Source organism: Crassostrea angulata, chromosome 5, assembly GCF_025612915.1.
Source record: "Crassostrea angulata isolate pt1a10 chromosome 5, ASM2561291v2, whole genome shotgun sequence".
Classification (NCBI taxonomy): Eukaryota; Metazoa; Mollusca; class Bivalvia; order Ostreida; family Ostreidae; genus Magallana; species Magallana angulata.
Window position 1 is genome coordinate 2,186,069 of NC_069115.1, and position 19,675 is coordinate 2,205,743.

At 34.1% G+C, this 19,675-nt stretch overlaps 1 protein-coding gene and 1 pseudogene across 3 annotated transcripts in view; both read right to left on the reverse strand.

The window, feature by feature from the left end:
• Positions 1-19,675, reverse strand: part of LOC128183616 (deleted in malignant brain tumors 1 protein-like) — a 492,435-nt pseudogene that overhangs the window by 196,404 nt on the left and 276,356 nt on the right.
• Positions 1-19,675, reverse strand: part of LOC128183442 (uncharacterized) — a 59,376-nt gene that overhangs the window by 25,219 nt on the left and 14,482 nt on the right. Inside the window, exons 3-5 of one of the 3 annotated variants that reach the window (XM_052852429.1) lie at positions 15,161-15,298; positions 9,891-10,008; positions 9,382-9,402 (exon numbers count right to left, since the gene is read on the reverse strand). In XM_052852429.1, the coding sequence (XP_052708389.1) occupies positions 9,382-9,402; positions 9,891-10,008; positions 15,161-15,298 (277 nt within the window). Of the gene's footprint in view, positions 1-9,381; positions 9,403-9,773; positions 9,798-9,890; positions 10,009-15,160; positions 15,299-19,675 lie in introns of all 3 variants that reach the window. The other 2 variants (XM_052852428.1, XM_052852430.1) reach the window with 2 other exon arrangements.

A 19,675-nucleotide genomic window follows, 5' to 3' on the forward strand; every position in this document is an offset into this window, starting at 1 on the left:
AGATACCTGAATTCAAGACAATTGAAAAGTTGTTTCAAACCAGAGGCCATGGGCCACATTGCTCAGCTTAGCAATAATTGCTTTATACAGGCGTTCAAAGGATATTGTGCCATGTGGCTCCTCGGTAGATTAACAATCAAAGGTTGCAACGGCCACAAAGGCGTTGAGCATTTTGTTTACATCAATGAGAACGAATCATTAAATTCCCTCTTATTCATTCTCAAAAACTAATATGTTTTTATGTACATGTGTGTATAACTTGGACATATTTCTCTTCGCGATGCAATCAAACAGTGTTAAAGAACCTATTTATTTCCAATTTAATGTTCATATATTGTGGTTTCATCAATATTCGTTGAATACCAATTTTCGTGGATTTCGTTGTTAAGTTAACCCATAAAATCAAATGTTCATTGAAATGCAATTTCTAATTAACATTTTGTATTGATAGGGTCATTGGCCACGAATATACGTATCCTTGAAACTGTGATTTTTACTTTATCAACGAAAATTGATACCCTTGAATATCAATGAAACCACAGTATTTAATTGCAAAAAAATAAAAAAAGCAAGAGGCCCATGGGCAACATCACTCACCTGAGCAACAATAGGAATAGTAAAACCAGCTTAATGGAGTCAAAATACAAACTTTTGGACAATGTAGTACAATACATGTAGATCCTGTATAAAGAAAAGTCATTTTTTTACCCTAGATATCTTTATGTTTATAATCAAGTCCCTTTTCTAACAGGATGATTTTATAGTCAAATCACATGTTGAGCATTGCAGTTCTCAAAAAATTCCTAAACAATTGCTTATATATGGGATATGAACCTACATACACTTTTGAACCCCTTGTGTGGCCCAAGAATCGTTCAAGAGCCAAATTCTAAACATTTTGAAAGAATCAGCAATATGTCAAAATGTTTTGCATTTAAGTAAAACCATATATCAAAACATTTCATTTTTTATGAATAATGAAATATTTTCCTTTGTAAAATTGGAATCCCAATATGGCCCATGCACCCTACTCCTCAAGCTTTTGATTTGAAAGTATTTAAATCTACATTATCTGAGGTTGATTTCACTAAAGTTACAGCTTTTGTAGGCAAGTGGCTTTCAGAAACATAGGTAATCACAGATTACAAAGCTCACCGAGACGAGGCAACACCTTTATGAGGAATCATCTTTATGAGACCACCTTTATCATATTATTTGAAAATCATAGTTAATAATGATCTTGGATATACATGGATACTGTTTTGACACAATATCGTATAACAATATCATATGTTAAAAAATTGTATAATAATCATATGTTCATTTCATAGGGTATTATATGACACAATGTTTAATATCAATACAATCATATAAAATACGATATTGCATCCTATAATACCTACAATTTATATCATAATAATATATTACAATAAAATTCTGTAATAAATAATGATGAAATATGATATTGTAACATATGATATGACATTGAATCTTGTTATACATTATTGTATTTTATCACATAATACAATATCATAATAAATTATGATATTGATATTATATGATACAATATAATAATATATGATACAATATCATATCACATAATACATCACAATATTGTAACATATGATATTATATAAATAGTGCCTGTTTGGGAGGGTAACAGTTGAAATTGACACCCCGAGAAAACCATTGTCAACCGACGCGAAGCGGAGGTTGACAATGGTTTTCGAGGGGTGTCAATGTCAACTGTTATCCTCCCAAACAGGCACTATTTATTTTGTTATACTGAATGTCTTTTTTAAAATTTTTAAGAAAATTTTACTGCTTTTATATAGGAATAACGTGAATTCTACAGCGAACCGTACGCGCATAATTTTCGCGCATGTAATATTTTTTAATGTTACCCGTTGCCAAGTGCGTTGCTAACGCTGAGGGTAATAGTAAATATTATTAACTGCGTCTTAACCAATCAGATTTCAGTATTTAACATGAAAGTATAACAAAGTAATATATTGTTTAATATAATTATAGAATGAAATCAATTGTATCATATTTGATACATAATAGGATATTGTATCATATGATACAATCAAATTAGATACAACATTGTATCATATCAATTGATACAATATCAGTTGATATAGTACTATATTATATAATACAATATCATATTATACTATATTGTATTATATGATAAAATATCACATTATACAAAATCATATAATACATTTTCAAATGATATTATACAAATATAGCCCTTTCATGAGGTTGCAATCTACCTTTTACTTTAACGTCTGCAACTTCCATCTTTGTTGTTTGTTTACGTGGAGAGAATTTTGATTGGTTGGGTTAAATCATGCCAGCCAATCAAATTCATTTTAACATTAGAGCAAAATTTCCCTTATCTATATTTAGAAAGTACAGGTCAATCCCAGTTTTTAAAGCTTATTTTCAGAAAGTACAGGTCAATTCGCATTTTTATACTTCGACACGTGATATCAAAAGAACCAATGATAAAATTCGTTATAATGCATGACAATAATATAATATTATATAAACCAATATCATATTATACAATATCGTATCATATGATACAATATATATTATACAATATAATATCATATGATACAATATAATATGTTGCAATATCATATGAAATAGCATGTGATAAAATTGTATATTATACAATATCATATTATACAATATTGTATCATAATAAACAATACTATTGGTATTGCTTAATATAGAGTATTTCAGCAATATTTAATAGAAAAGTTCAGACTGTTTCAGCAATTTTCAAAGCAGTTCAGATTTTTCAAACAAATTCAGAACAATTCAGATTTTTAAGACAGTTCAGCAATATTGCTGAAATATGTTTAGAACTGGTTCAGAGGCACAAAATGGTAGTAAGCTATTTTTCAGATATGATTCAGATATATTTCAGTGAATTTAAGGAAATTTTCAGAAAAAATTTTTCATGAGGGTATATACATAACAATATCATGATACAATATCATATCATAATGTACAAAAAATTGATACAATATCATATTGTATCATATAACTTTTTACAATATAATATATGATATAATATTGTATCATATAAAACAATAGTGTATCATATCATGCAATACTATATCATAGAATTCATATTATATCATTTAACAACGAACACATCTATCAAACAGGTTTGAGATAGGAGAGTGAAGCTACCTCTGCAGTTCATTAATATTATAGTTAAATCAACTATGCAAGCTATTATGTATAAAGTATGTGACCTGTTCGAAAAAAACAAATCTCATCCAGCATCCGAAACCTACGCCTTAGATTCAGCATTCAAGCCTGCCAGGTGCATCAGTATCATAAGATGCATCATCCATGCAAGTTTGGTGAAGTTAGGATAAGTAATAACTAAGATATAATCATAAGAGAGCACCTGCTCCAAAAACACCAGCTCTTAAAACCTTAACCTCCCTCCAGCATCAGAAACCTATGGGTCAAATTTAGCATTCATGCCTGTCAGGTGCATCAGTATCATAAGACGCACCATCCATGCAAGTTTAGTAAAGTTAGGACCTGCAGTAATAACTAAGATATATTTTTTTAGCATCCTTGATAATGAAGATCAGGCTCTGCATCGGAAGCTACCTCTGCGATTCATTTTTATTATAGTTCAATTCACTATGCAAGTTTGAAATAGTAAATATTTATTAAACATGTGACCTGTTCCAAAATACTTAACCTAATCTTTGGCTCAGATTCAGCATTCAAGCCTGTCAGATGCATCAGTATCATAAGACGTATCATCCATGCAAGTTTTATGAAGTTAGGACCAGTAATAACTAAGATATAATCATCAGAGGGCACCTGCTCCAAAAACTTTAACAAGCTCTTAAAACCTTAACCTCCTTCAGCATACGAAACCTATGGCTCAGATTCAGCATTCATGCCTGTCAGGTGCATCAGTATTATAAGACGCACCATCCATATAAGTTTGGTGAAGTAAGGACCAGTAATAACTTAGATATAATCATCAAAGGGCACCTGTTCCAAAACTTTGAACCAGCTCTAAAAACCTTAACCTCATCCAGCATCCGAAACCTATGGCTCAGATTCAGCATTCAAGCCTGCCAGGTGCATCAGTATCATAAGAGGCACCATCTATGCAAGTTTGGTGAAGTTCGGACCAGTAGTAACTAAGATATAATCATCAAAGGGCACCTGCTCCAAAAACTTTAACCAGCTCAAAAAACCTTAACCTTATCCAGCATCTGAAACCTATGGCTCAGATTCAGCATTAAAGCATGTCTGGTGCATCAGTATAATAAGATGCACCATCCATGCAACTTTAATTGGTAAAGTTAGGACCAGTAGTAACCTAGAAATTGCTATCAAAGGACACCTGCACCAAAAACTTTAACCTGCTCCAAAAACCTTAACCTCCTCCAGCATCTGAAACTCATGGCCCTGATTCAGCATTTAAGTCTTTCAAGTACATGAGTAGGTCAAGATGCATCATCCATGCAAGTTTGGTGAAGATAGGACCAGTAATAACTTAGATATAATCATCAAAGGGCACCTGCTCCAAAAACTTTAACCAGTTCTAAAAACCTTAACCTCATCCAGCATCCGAAACCTATGGCTCAGATTAAGCATTCCTGCCTGTCAGAGGCACCAGGTGCAACAGTCTCATAAGAGGCACCATCTATGCAAGGTTGGTGAAGTTCGGACCAATAATAACTTAGATATAATCATCAAAGGGCACCTGCTCCAAAAACTTTAACCAGCTCTCAAAACCTTAACCTCATCCAGCATCCGAAACCTATGACTCAGATTCAGCATTCCTGCCTGTCAGAGGCATCATTATCATAAGACATACCATCTATGCAAGTTTGGTGAAGTTAGGACCAATAATAACTTAGATATAATCATCAAAGGGCACCTGCTCCAAAAACTTTAACCAGCTCTCAAAACCTTAACCTCATCCAGCATCCGAAACTTATAGCTCAGATTCAGCATTCAAGCCTGCCAGGTGCATCAGTATCATAAGAGGCACCATCTATGCAAGTTTGGTGAAGTTCAGACCAGTAGTAACTAAGATAGAATCGTAAAAGGGCACCTGCTCCAAAAACTTTAACCAGCTCAAAAAACCTTAACCTTATCCAGCATCTGAAACCTATGGCTCAGATTCAGCATTAAAGCATGTTTGGTGCATCAGTATCATAAGACGCACCATCTATGCAAGTTTGGTGAAGTTCGGACCAGTAGTAACTAAGATATAATCATCAAAGGGCACCTGCTCCAAAAACTTTAACCAGCTCAAAAAACCTTAACCTTATCCAGCATCTGAAACCTATGGCTCAGATTCAGCATTAAAGCATGTCTGGTGCATCAGTATCATAAGATGTACCATCCATGCAAGTTTAATTGGTAAAGTTAGGACCAGTAGTAACCTAGAAATTACTATCAAAGGGCACCTGCTCCAAAAACTCTAACCTGCTCCAAAAACCTTAACCTCCTCCGGCATCTGAAACTCATGGCCCTGATTCAGCATTTAAGTCTTTCAAGTCCATGAGTAGGTCAAGATGCATCATCCATGCAAGTTTGGTGAAGATAGGACAAGTAATAATTTAGATACAGGACCTGCAAAAAAAACTTTAACCAGGTCCGGACACGGATGCTGAGGGTATAGCATAAGCTCCCCCCCGACTTCGTCTCAGTGAGCTAAAAAGATGTTTTTAAAAAATTTTATGTAAATTTTTAACCCCCCCCCCCCCAAAAAAAACGTTGTGACCCCATCCTACCTCCGAATATCATGATTTAAACAAACTTGAATCTACCGTACCACACATTTGTATCTACACTACGTAAGAATGCTTCATTTAATTTTGAATTCTCCTGGCTGGATAAAAGTGCTTAAATTTTTTAAATTCATCACAACCAAGTTATACTGCAAGGCAAGATGTACTTCCACACAGATGAGACCTCTAGATTGAAATACTCTAAACTGGTAAGAGGTCTGTGGCTAATATAGGGGTTTCAGGAAGAGGGGTGATGAAAGAGAAATATGGCAGGCAGTTAATCTTTGAGTGGTGTTCAGATTTAAGAACAATGATAATGCATTTATCCTCATAAAAATAATGTGTCAGAACTATGGAAACTGTTCAAAAGAAGTCAATTATATTTACTTGTTTGAAAATTATCAGCATTGGTGTAGAATTCATTTAATTCATTATATAGAGGGGCCCAAGAAAGTAGTTATAGCACACCATCCTTTTCCTTTTTTTTGTACAAGTATTCAATGTTTAGTAAGACATTTCTAATGAACAACCAAAATTTCAGCGTCAATCATAGAATTATAAGCAAGATACAAAGCAAATGCTATGTTTGAGTCATGTTTATGTTCACATGAGTTTATTACATTCAACTTAGATTTTTAACTTGGTATTTCCTATTTATCTATGTAATGTCATGTGATGACGCTTTCAGCAGACGATAAGTTTCCGGGCTTCAGTGATGTCAGAAATTGACAACAGAAAACTTCTTCTTAATCTTTATGAAAGCGGAATCGCTTCGGCACAAAAACTGAGTGAAATAACAAACATACCAAGGACTACAGTGTATGACAATTTGAAAAGATTTCGTGAAGGGAAGTCCGAGATACTGTGTCCGGGATCTGGCAGGAAGAAAATTTTTGACATGAATGACAACAGACGGGCTGCACAACTTGCTGCTTCTCATCTGCAATGGTCAGCACAGCAAATTGCCAATGAATGTGCAAGAAGAGGATCAGCTTTAGTGTCAAAATGGACTATGGGCCGGACTCTGGCTCGCAGTAATTATTTTAAATCTGTGCCGCAAAAGGTGCCACTAATGACCGCAGAGCACATGCGTAAAAGAGAGGCATAGTGTATCGCTCAACAGAATTACAATTTTGATAATGTGATTTTTACGGACGAAAGTCGATTTCAGTTCTACAGATGTACTCGGAAAAGGTGGGCAAAATTTGGACATTGTCAAACAAGTGAAAAGCTGTCAATGTGACAGCAAACCGGGTTTTCTTTTATGTGAACTGTATCCATAATCCATGTCAACCCGTATCCAGTGAAATGGATAAGGTGAAAGGGTACCCTATATGCAATATTTTGCCAAAAAAAGTTCAAAAGCTGGTATTTTTTTCATAAATTATCGAAATCTAAATCCTAGCAATATGCACACCTCTGATATATGTACAATTATCTGCAAAAGAACATTTTCCTATCTTGAAAACTGTAGGAGGAATTATCCGTACAATGAGGGTACCCTATATGCAATATTTTGCCAAAAAATGACTAAGTTCAAATGCTAGTATTTTTTTCATAAATTATCGGAAATCTAAATCCTAGCAATATGCACACCTCTGATATATGTACAATTGATCTGCAAAAGAACAACTTCCTATCTTGAAAACTGTAGGAGGAGTTATCCGTACAATGAGGGTACCCTTTTGGCAGCCGCCCGCCCGCCGTTTTTCACCATTTTAATAACCGGATTTTTTCTGCTGGAAAACCCGGTTAAAAATGGTGCCGAAATTCTCACCAGCTGTTACTGTGTGGGGTGGAATAAGCAAGTTGGGTATAACTGATCCACTTGTTGCTGTGAATGGAAATATATCCACAATCAAGTACTGTGAAATTTTAGGGGAGGGATTACTGTTGTCTATTATTGTGACAAACGATTTACCGTATGTTTTACAACAGGACAACGCTAGTCCGCAGCCTATACCCGTGACTGGTTCACACAAAATCACGTGACCGTAATGGAATGGCCTGCTGCTTCCCCAGATTTAAATCCGATAGAAAATGTTTGGCATATCATGAAAGATCGTGTGGAAAAAATTCAGCCAGAAAATATCAAGGACTGGAAAGTTACAATCATGGAAACGTGGATGGGTCTGGATCAGAACTATATAGACATTTTGATAGACAGTATGCAACGATGCATCGCTCAGTGTATAGAGCGACACAGAGGTCTGACTGACAATTGACATTATGCATTTTGAACTCATTGGTTCTATATTCATTCATTTGATTCAAAATGATGATAGTGTTGCAAATTGAAAAATAAAACGACTTAAATTGAAATCCGGATTTTTTGTGCACTTTACTCTATATATGATATATATATATATAATAAGAGTTAAATTTGGTCCCCATAATTTTTTTTAAGTGTTTCCGGTACAATACATGTAAAATGTTAACATATTTTTTTTAGAAGAGTTGATATAAAATATATTTTTTTCATCTATTTATTTGATTTTTTTCACTTAGGCGAGAGAAATTTAATTTTTAGTTTTACGGATTTTGTTGTAAAAAATTTGGGTCGGAGGAGGGAAAATAAAAAAAATAAAAAACTGGGGGCAAATTTTTATTAATCAAAATTACATATTATTTGCTTGAACTTATAATATTAAGTTTAATTTGTCCACTATCCATTGTGTACTTTGTGTTTGTTTCAAGATCATTGGTATTAACCTTACTAAACTTGTTCAGGATGACATATTTTCTTTGCTTTTCATAAAAACTTTTAAGCCAAACCATGCATGGCTGACCTCCATCTTAAATACTCCATGTTATAGAGACGCTTACACTTGATTTTAAAAGCTCCCTTTGTCAAACGTTTTGCAGATTTCAAATAAAATAAAGTAATTTTAAAACCAAGATCGGTCAAACTTGAAAATTCCGGAAAAATTTCCGAAGATACAATTTTTTTTCATTATTTTTTTTTTTTACAAAATCGGAAAAATTGGGTCGGCGGATCCGTAAAACTAAAAATTAAATTTCTCTCGCCTTACTGGCAGTATATGATGCTATTTCAATAATTCAATCAAAATTAGCCAAAAATTAACATTTTACTTATCTAATTACAAATGGGAAATATTGAGCAGATGCTTGAACAAGAAAATTTTTTTTGTCACTTATTAGTCTTGGTTAGATACATCTCTGATTAAAATATTTTGTTTGTTGAAGCATGCGCTCTATGTTTTCAGAAGGAAAAACTGTTTGAAAACAAGCAGTTTTATGCTAAAAATGCAAAAATGGCGGGAAAAGGTTGTCTTTACAATGTCATATTTCTAAATTGTGGGCACTTGAACCAAAATGAATATTATGTAAACACATTACATACATATCTGTACTAAGAAAACAAAGAATTATAGTAATGTGATGATGTTCATTTTGGGGGCCATTTTAGGCCCATATCATATATAGTCCTTTGATTGAAATTGGCCAAGTGGTTTTAGAGAAGAAGTTTGTAAAAAGTTTACAGATGGTTTACATATAAAATGTGATCAGAAAAGCTCAGGTGAGTTAAAAATTAATAAAATAACAAAAAAATTCCTACCTTACTTTTTAAATAATGTAACTGTAAACAAACACATTATTTTCTTAAAGAATAGTTCCAGAACCAAATTGTTAAGCAAAATAGTTAAATTGGTAAGAAAAAAATTTGTTGAAAGTTAGGAAAATGTATCGATAGTTCCGACTTCTTGAGATCACTGATGGTTAAAAATGGGTCACACTGGACAATCAAAAAGCAAATTCTTGTGATTATTTCAAATAATTCACATGTTAGAATGATAAAGCATTTGCATTGTAAAAGTGAGGTCATAATTTTTTTTCCTGATTGTCCAGAGTGCAATCAGATATTTTTAAAATCGGGCATTCCTGGTAGTAAATATAAGGTAACTTCATTTCAAAAATCTAAACTATCGATGAAAATGTCCTTTATCTCACCTTAAAACAGTTTCCATGAATGGACTGAAAAATCATGTTTTATTGAGTACTGGCACATCATACTTTTAAAAATCTACTCTTTGATATTCACAGTAACTGTCTACTTTAAGTACATACCTCACAAACAAAAATAACTGGGTGTACCAAATCATCACGACAACACAAAATGTCAGCTTTTGATGATGTAGTTCTACCCAAGATTTGAGCTTTCTGTGTAACTATAAATGGATCACTCCTGAAAAACAAATGAAAATAAACCAGCATTATAAATAATCCATTTCTAGGTAATATAAACAACACAAATAAAACTATGAAGTTTTACTCTCTGGTAACCTGACAAACAAGATAAAAGCTGTCAATAAGACCTTTTTTTTTGTAAATTGATAAACACTACATGCATGCACTTAGCCTGAGAAATGGGGTACCCTATCTGCAATATCCTGCAAGAAAATGACTAAGTTCAACGGCAGGTATTTTTTAAACAAGAGGCCCAAGGGCCACATCGCTCACCTGAACAATAGACCTGAACAATAGTTCCTTGTAACATTCTATTTTGTAGCATATCCATTTCTGTCTTAAACTTTGAACCTCTTTCTGGGGCCCCACTATTAGTCTGTGGTTTATGGTTGGCTTTAACAATTTAGAATCTACACTATAATAGGATGCTTGCATAGCAATCTCACAAACTGTAGCTTTGTAGTTCTCGAGAAGAAAATTTTTGATTTCCATATATATTTCTATATTAAACTTTGAACCCCGCCTGGAGTCTTAGTTTTAGTATGGGGGCCACAATGTTTACACTTAATAGAATATTCTCTGTAAATTTCTGGTGCAGTGGTTCTTGTGAAGACTCTTAAAAAATGTTCCCACATATATCTATGTTCAACTTTGAACCTCATCTGGAGACCAAGTTTTGATCCAAGGGTCACAATTTTTTAAATTTAGAATCTTCACTACATATACAAGCTTTTAAAAATTTAGAATCTTCACTATATATACCACCTTAAATGTAAAGATTTGCATATCTGCTGCACTGGTTCTTGAGAAGATTTTTAACGACATACACCATATACTCACTGTTTCGCAATTATCTCTTTTTTAAAAAGGCTAAGTCCTTTAATTATGCAATTTAGAATTCCCTTACCATAAGGATGCTTTATACCAAATTCGGTTAAATTTGGCCAAGCATTTTTAGAGAAAAAGTTTAAAATGTGAATAGTTTACAAACAGACAGACGGGCGTATATTTCCTTATAAAATAGGTAGTGATGCATTTATAATACAATAACTCATGATCATGGTTAGAAAAATCAAAGAAATTTCAAAGTTCAAAAATATATTATCTTCTTTCTGCTTTAAATAGTCTTTGAACAATTTTCACAGGTTCATAATTTGAATACATTAACAGTGTGTCCCTAATTATAAAAATAAAACATACTTTTATTAATTTCAATTCCTGTTTGAAACGGTATGGTTGTTTACAAACAAATCCACAACACGTACTATCTAAAATGCTTGACCAAACCAACTGCAATATCGTCTTCATTCATTGCAAAAAAATCACTAGACATGTTTATCGCTTACATTTATTTTGGAGACCGTGCCCGATAACAAATATATTTACATATAAAATTTTATTTCTATCAGGCATGGTCTCCAAATAAAATGTAAGCGATAAACTAAATATTTAGTGAACGTTTAGTGAACGTTTAGAACTTATTGTATTCATCCGCCTTTCTTGATTAAGCAAATTTATACTTAATATATGCAATGAGTTGTCAATAACTGTTTTATACCCCCGCTCATATCATGTGAGAACTAAAATAAGTAAATTATGCTGACTTAATGCATAACATTGGGACTCAATCATACTTCTTCTTTGCATTTCACTTCAAGATATTACATCCATAACTATCATATTTAACATCAAATATTGTTTGTTTGAACACTAAAATCTCATTATGATTTTAAAAGGTTCATTCACCTTTGAAATTGAACAAAAAATAAATAGTAAGGAATTCATCAGATCGTGAAGTTAAAATTGAAGTAAATGGGGAAAGGTGTACAGTCAAAATTGCCGAAGCGGCCACCCCTATTAAGCAGTCACCTTTCGTATGCCGTCATTTTATTCCCTCCCGATGACAAATCCTATATAATTGCCCTATAAAGAGCGGTCACCTGTCTAACGCGGTCAGCGGTCATCGTATTTTGATCCAAAACTGTACAGTCAAAATGCATTAGGCGGCCATTTTGGCCGGTCACATGATATACACCCGGGGATTTTAAACATGGCTTCCAAATGTCGGGTAATAAATGTAAACAATAATTATACGCTTGAGGCGAGAGAAAACAAATTAATCAATGTATTTATAATAGTTACATAATTGGCAGATCAAATACGAATGGGAATCAAATGAATTGTTTAAACATGTATTGACAATGTTTGTTTTATAAACATGTTTATTTGATTTTATTTTTTTTGATACCCGGTATTGATTTTGCTCTACATCGCTGTTGCAAACAATGGCAATAATAAGCAATTAGAACGGTAATGTATGTATTCTATCATACTTACAATATATATCATATAATACAATAAAATACTGTAATAAACAAAGATGATATTGTAAATATGAAATGACAGTGTATTTGTTAAACCTTATTGTATTTGATCACATAATACAACATCATTATATATAATACAATATTGTATTATATGATACAGTATCATATTACATAATACATCATAACATTGAAACATGATATTATATTGTATAATATAGTATGATATTGTATTGTATGATATTGTATAATATTTGATACATAATATGATATTTTGTTTTCCCTCGGACTGAAATGTCACATTTTCATTAGATTAAACATGACACGTGATTGCCTCATATATCTCTATGTAGGTTCTTTGAGGATTAATATTAGGCAATATGGCCGTCATTGGCCGCCGCCTCACCTACTCATCTCGATATTTCATATTATTTAACACAGAAATCGTGTTCAGTAAGTCATTAAAATATTTAGAGTAGTGGCCCTTTGGAATTATTTTTAAATTAGAGTAGTTGCCCTTTGAATATTGACGTCACGTTGTGTCTGGAGCAGAACAAAATGGAAGTGTCTAAATTTGCACAAATCTCTGCAGAGGTTTAAAATTGAATAGCAACAAAACAATGTAGGTAATATGGGTGAAGCGAAGATTTTTAAAGCGTATTTGAAAGGTGGTTTTGATAATTTTGAAGAGTTTAAGTGAGTTTAATTGAACGAGATGTAAGGCATCTTGTACATGGCTTTGCGTAGATCACCGCTATTTGTGAATGAATATGTCGCTTGATAGTCCTCAGGAAAACAAAACACTTATTAGGTTAGTTACTGACTCACTACGGAAATATATTGGGTTGATCAATCTAGGCGAACTATAATATAGTTAAATCAACTTTGCAAGCTATCATCTATAAAACATGTGACCTGTTCCAAAAAACTAAACCTCATCCAGCATCCGTAACCTATGGCTCAGATTCAGCATTCAAGCCTGTCAGGTGCATCAGTATCATAAGACGCATCACCGTTGCAAGTTTGGTGAAGTTAGGACCAGTAATAACTAAGATATCATCATCAGAGGGCACCACCAATTAAAACCTTAACCACTTCCAGCATCCGCAACCTATGGCTCAGATTCAGCATCCATGCCTATCATGTGCATCTGTATCATAAGATGGTGCGTTTTATCCATTCAAGTTTGGTGAAGTTAGGACCTGTCATAACTAAGATATATTTTTTAGCATCCTTGATAATGGAGATTAAGCTCTGCATCTGAAGCTTCCTCTGCGATTCATTCATATTACAGTTTAATCAACTATGCAAGTTTAAAATAGTACTATTATCTATGTAACATGTGACCTGTTATAAAAAACTTAACCTTATCCAGCATCCGAAACCTATGGCTCAGACTCCGCATTCAAGCCTGTCATGTGCATCAATATCATAAAACGCACCATCTGGTGAAGTTAGGACAAGTAATAACTAAGATATCATCATCAGAGGGCACCTGTTTCAAAAACTTTAACCAGCTCTTAAAACCTTAACCTCCTCCAGCATCCGAAACCTATGGCTCAGATTCAGCATTCAAGCCTGTCAGGTGCATCAGTATATAAGACGCACCATCCACACAAGTTTGATGAAGTTTGGACCAGGAGTAGCTAAGAAATAATCATTAGAGGGCACCTGCTCAAAAAACTTTAACCAGCCCCAAAAACCTTAACCTCCTCCAGCATCCAAAACCTATGGCTCAGATTCAGCATTCAAGCCTGTCAGGTGCATCAGTATCATAAGATGCACCAACCATACAAGTTTGGTGAAGTAAGGACCAGTAGTAAATAAGATATTATCATCAGAGGGCACCTGCAACAAAAACTTTAACCAGCTCTTAAAAGCTAAACCACCTCCAGCATCCGAAACCTATAGCTCAGATTCAGCATTCAAGCCTGTCTGGTGCATCAGTATCATAAGACACACCATCCATGCAAGTTTGGTGAAGTACGGACCAGCAGTAACTTAGATATTGCTATCAAAAGGCACCTGCAACAAAAACTTTAACCTGCTCCAAAAACCTAAATCTCCTCCAGCATCCGAAACCCATAGCTCAGATTCAGCACTCAAGCCTGTCTGGTGGATTAGTATCATAAGACACACTATCCATGCAAGTTTGGTGAAGTTAGGACCAGGAGTAACTTAGATATTGCTATCAAAGGGCACCTGCAACAAAAACTTTAACCTGCTCCAAAAACCTTAACCTCCTTCAGCATCTGAAATTTAGGACCCAGATTCAGCATCCAAGTCTTTCAAGTCCACAAGTAGGTCCAGATGCATCATCCATGCAAGTTTGGTGAAGATAGGACAAGTAATAGCTTAGATAAAGGACCTGCAACAAAAACTTTAACCAGGTCCGGGCGCCGACGCCGAGGGTATAGCACAAGCTCCCCCCGACTTCGTCTTGGTGAGCTAAAAATTAGGTTGGATGACCTGTGAGCTGCAGTTCTGTACCTGTTAAAAATTTGCAATTCACGACCTACAAATACATGTTTTGGATTGATAAACTCTTATTTTCACACATACTTTGTGGATACAGTTAGTACAATTAAAAACTTCAGACAATTTACTACCGACTCTGACTTTTTCTTCAATACGCTTATCGAAAATGAAGTATGTAACATTCATGCGCAGATCAAGTGTCCCTATTTTTATTGAAAGAGGCCCAAGGGCCACAAAGCTTATCTTAGCAACAATGTACTCTGACAGAATAATAATTCTTACTATCGAGATCATTTATTATGTTGATGCAATATATTTGCAAATCTAAATTTAATGCAAAATACTTACAAAGTTGTTAAACCAAATGCCTGCAGCACTTTTTCAAATAGAACCTGATATTTTAATTCTGACACAACTCCACCAGGCTTCATTTGTGAAATAATGGATGCTATGCAACGGTTTATTTCTGTCAATTTCCCTAAAAACCTGCAAAAGAGGAATCAGTTTCAGTTCAATATAAAACAAGAACTTGAAAGTGAAATGCTTTTATCTAAAGTAATTTTGGCATAACTTATTATAAACAAGAGGCCCATGGGCAACATTGCTCACCTGAGCAACAATAGCAATAATGAAATCAGATTCATGGAGTTAGAATATACAAATATCTGCACAATGAACTAGAATAAAGATATACAAAGATTTCAAAATTTTCTTCAGATATACAGTCTAGACTACCTTAACAAATCTCTGTATTACTTAGACTGCCTAACGTAATTTCCTATATGAAAACCCTGCATTAAGCGACCCCTTTTTAGACCCAAACTGCTGTGTAGACTGTTTTAAGCGACTTTTAGCAAATTAAAATGGTGTCCTAAGCTTAGAAATAATTACAGTTTGCGACAAATCCCGGGAGTCCGATGCCCGGGGCCTGGTAAAAATGAAAGAGGGCATGTGAAACTTACACACTCGCAAGCCCGATGGGCATGTAAACTTTCAATCTCCAACAGATACTTTATTTACGTTCGTCGCCATTTTTTATAACATCGATTCGTTCAATAAATTAACTAATATGAATAAATCTTCGTACAACTTAACTTAATTCGAATCATACAAACGTTTGCAATACTCGACTGTGCTCGTAGATATGAAAGCGTCTTTTTAACGTCAATGGCAACAAATTTGCCATGAGATCTCGCCATGATTCCTGGGCTGAAATATCTGACTTGCATCTTTCTGTTGTAACAGGTTGAAATGGAAGGAGAGACTGTCACTGAGCACTGGCGTCGGAAGCAAATTGAAAGTGGGGGGGGGGGGGGGGGGGGGGCTAGACTGATCCTCAGAAATATTGAGAGAAAAAACCTAATTCCCAAAATCATAACTTAGCAAAAAAAGTGTGGGCTAAGCCCCCCCCCCCCCCCCCCCCCCGGGTTCAAACGCCTATGCTGAGAGTGACACAGAATCAGATTCTGATAGTGATAGTGATAACGAACTAACAGAGCTTGAAGTTGAAAGAGAACTAGAGAGAATATAAATACATAAATGCAGATATTAACTTTAAGAATAAAATTACTTTAATAAAACTTTTCTGTGGGTTTTTTCTTGGGCATGTAAATTTTTGTTCGGGCTGGTACAATTCATTGATTCACCTGCCCAAAGGGCAGGTGTTGGCAAAAAAATTTGGTAAAGACTGTAATTAGAAGTGTTTTGTTTTGATAACCAATTAGAATATTTATCACCTTTCATGTTAACAGTTATTACCATTAACCCCCATACGTGAGGTTTTCCAAGACTCCTGCTATATCTCTAATGAAGACTTTTGTTGCTTAGTCACATAAACAAACACGGCGGATATCGAGTCAGACATACACGTCCGATATATATGTACGAGTAGGCCAATTTTAAACACAAGTTTAGGGTCAGATTAATAGATATGAAAACGTGTGTAAAACTATGCATGGTTAAAGCTGTTTACTGTTACTAGGTAAACGGAAACATCATAAAGAAAACATCATAGATTGTTATGTTGCAGAAATGTAGTTAACATCGTTTTACCAGCCAGTCATAAAAAGATACAAAACAATTAAAACATACTGCCATAGTCCATTTGGTGGAAACAAAAACATACTGAGTTTACTTATACGCTCCCATTTGTTTATATATGTGATTCTGTTCTAAATCAATTTTTTTTTAAGATGATGAAATTCTAATTTCAGTCTATCAAAAACTAGTTTATTGCTAAAAGATATATAAATCAACTACAGGTGACACTCGATGGCTCGAACTTCGATCTCTCGAAGTTCTTGATCTCTCGAAGTGAACTCACGGTCCCAATTTTTTTCTCTATATACCTAAGCAAATTTACTCTTGATCTCTCGAACTCCGATCTCTCGAAGTTCTTGATCTCTCGAAGTAAAACGTGGGTCCCGTTATACATATTTCATTGTTTTTCACTCTTGATAACTCGAAGTGGTTGCTGTGTACACACGCGGCCGATCAAGCGTATAATTATAGCTCCGCGTGGACCTTAGCTGGATGGTTGAGAGAACTCCTGGGGGCTAGCGTGGAAGTGTCAATTGGTTGATTACGTAATTGACACTACCCCTTGCTTCCTTCAGAGGGTAGATAGGTAATTTATAAGTGATCTATTAATTTTAACAACTTGTGAATGTTACGGTAAATGCTCTTTATTTAAAATAAACGTTATGATTAAGAAAACATAATATGCTTAAAAGTTTTTCAACGTGAAAAAATATACTTCATAACCACACAAGTAAGTTCTGTATTGTTTAAATTAAAGTAAAGTAGCAGGAAATAAGACTGAAATCATGTCAAACTACCCTTCCATGTTATAAATATAAATTTCCGGCTACTATAATTTTAGAACCAAAGTGACCGGAACAAAAAATTCCGGATTTTTTTAAACTTTCGATCTCTCGAACTCTTGATCTCTCGAAGTTTAATCATGGTCCCCTGAAGTTCGAGTTATCGAGATTCACCTGTACATACGTATTTGGTATTTTTTATATGCCATACAAGACAAACTTTAATTAGATTTAATACGCATAAAATAATCAAAAATAATTTCAATCGAGAATTTTATAGGCAAAAGTCACCGATGTACACACATTTAGGGTGAATTTTTATTTTATTGGACAAATTATCAACAAAGACATCACAATTAGGATTAGACTTCTATATGGTACACATGCTGATAATGTATTCTAAGCTTTGTATACAAAAAGCCGTCTTCATCGAAATGGACACAATCAATCTTTGAGAAAGGAGTGTAAATGCTTTTTACGGTTCACTGGATATACATTGACCACACGACAAATCAACACTGATCAACAGGTGGCTGATAACGAAAAGATGTATGCATTGGGAATTAAATAATCAAGTTTTTTGACGGAATAAGTTAAGTTTATCATATATGTACATGTTTACACGTGATATCGACTGTCTTTCTCCCGCGGTATTCAGAAACACTTGTGTCAAAAAAATCGCTTGCATCTTTCCTTTTGTTTAATGCATTTCACTGTTTGTCTGACAAAAAAACCCCACAACTAGCTACTAATACATGCTATCGCTTGTTCTACATAAAGGTATAGGAATATATATTTACTTACGAAAGTACAATGTTAACATTGCCATAATTTAATTTTTTCTGTTTGTTAGCAATGTTCATGTACCTCATATTCTGCTGAAATTGAATAATACCGAGGTACATAGAAATAATGCTTTTAAAAAATGCAGACTTTACTGGTAAGTTCTATTGGCAAAATACTGAGAGAACTCAAGATTCCATGTACAGATTCAACTGACGTCGCAAACGTCAAACTATATGACGTCATTGATGATGCACGATGTTAGCATGATTACATAGACTAGTATCAAATTACTAGATAAAACATTTTAAAGTTCAGTTTATATGCATTTCTTCCTCAAATATTTAATAAAATGATGATTTTGTAAATAGTAACAAATAATTTTTTTATTGAAATAGCAGAATTTAATTACGGTAATAATGATAAAATCATTATTACCGTAATTGAATTCTGCTATTTCAATAAAAAGTAACCAAATAATTACCCTAAAATAGAGTGGTCTGTTTTATTTTCTGCTACTTAAATTTTCAAAATTTGTAAAATACATATTAACCCAGGGCTCGACATTAACGCTTGTCCGCTTGTCCGGTACCAGTTAAAAAAAATATATCGACAAGTGAATATTGCTTGCCACTTGTCCGACTGGACAAGTGCATTTTTATGTAAAGAAGTCTCCAACATTTTAAAAAGTAAAGACAGTTTTGTGATTAGTTTATCGATTAGTTATTTTGAATTTCGATCCCGACTTCAAATTGAAATGCAATTGACTTACTCTTGATCGGGATTGAAGTTCACTAATTACAAACAACTTTCAATATTGAACTGTAAAGGTGTGGATCTTAGTTCTTACACAGTACCAAACACACATGTTATCAAAAAGAAAGGAAGAACAGGTAGCAAAGATAAACTTAAGGATTATGGAAAGAAATGTAATTTATATTAGGTTTCATTCATCATTGATAGACTATGATGACTTTCCATGTTTAGCTTAAACAAGAGGCCCATGGGCCACATCGCTCACCTGAACAGCAGTTCCTTGTAACATTACATTTCGTAGCATATGCTTTTTCTATTTTAAACATTGAACCCCTTTCTGGGGACCCAGTAATGGTCCGAGGTTTATGGTTGGCTTGAACAACATAAATAGTAACATAGGAATGAAAATGTGTAGCACTGCGGTGGGACCGCACGTACACAACCTGAAAAACTGAACGTAGAAGAGTTCCACTTCAAGAGGAATAACTCTCAGACTGTACAG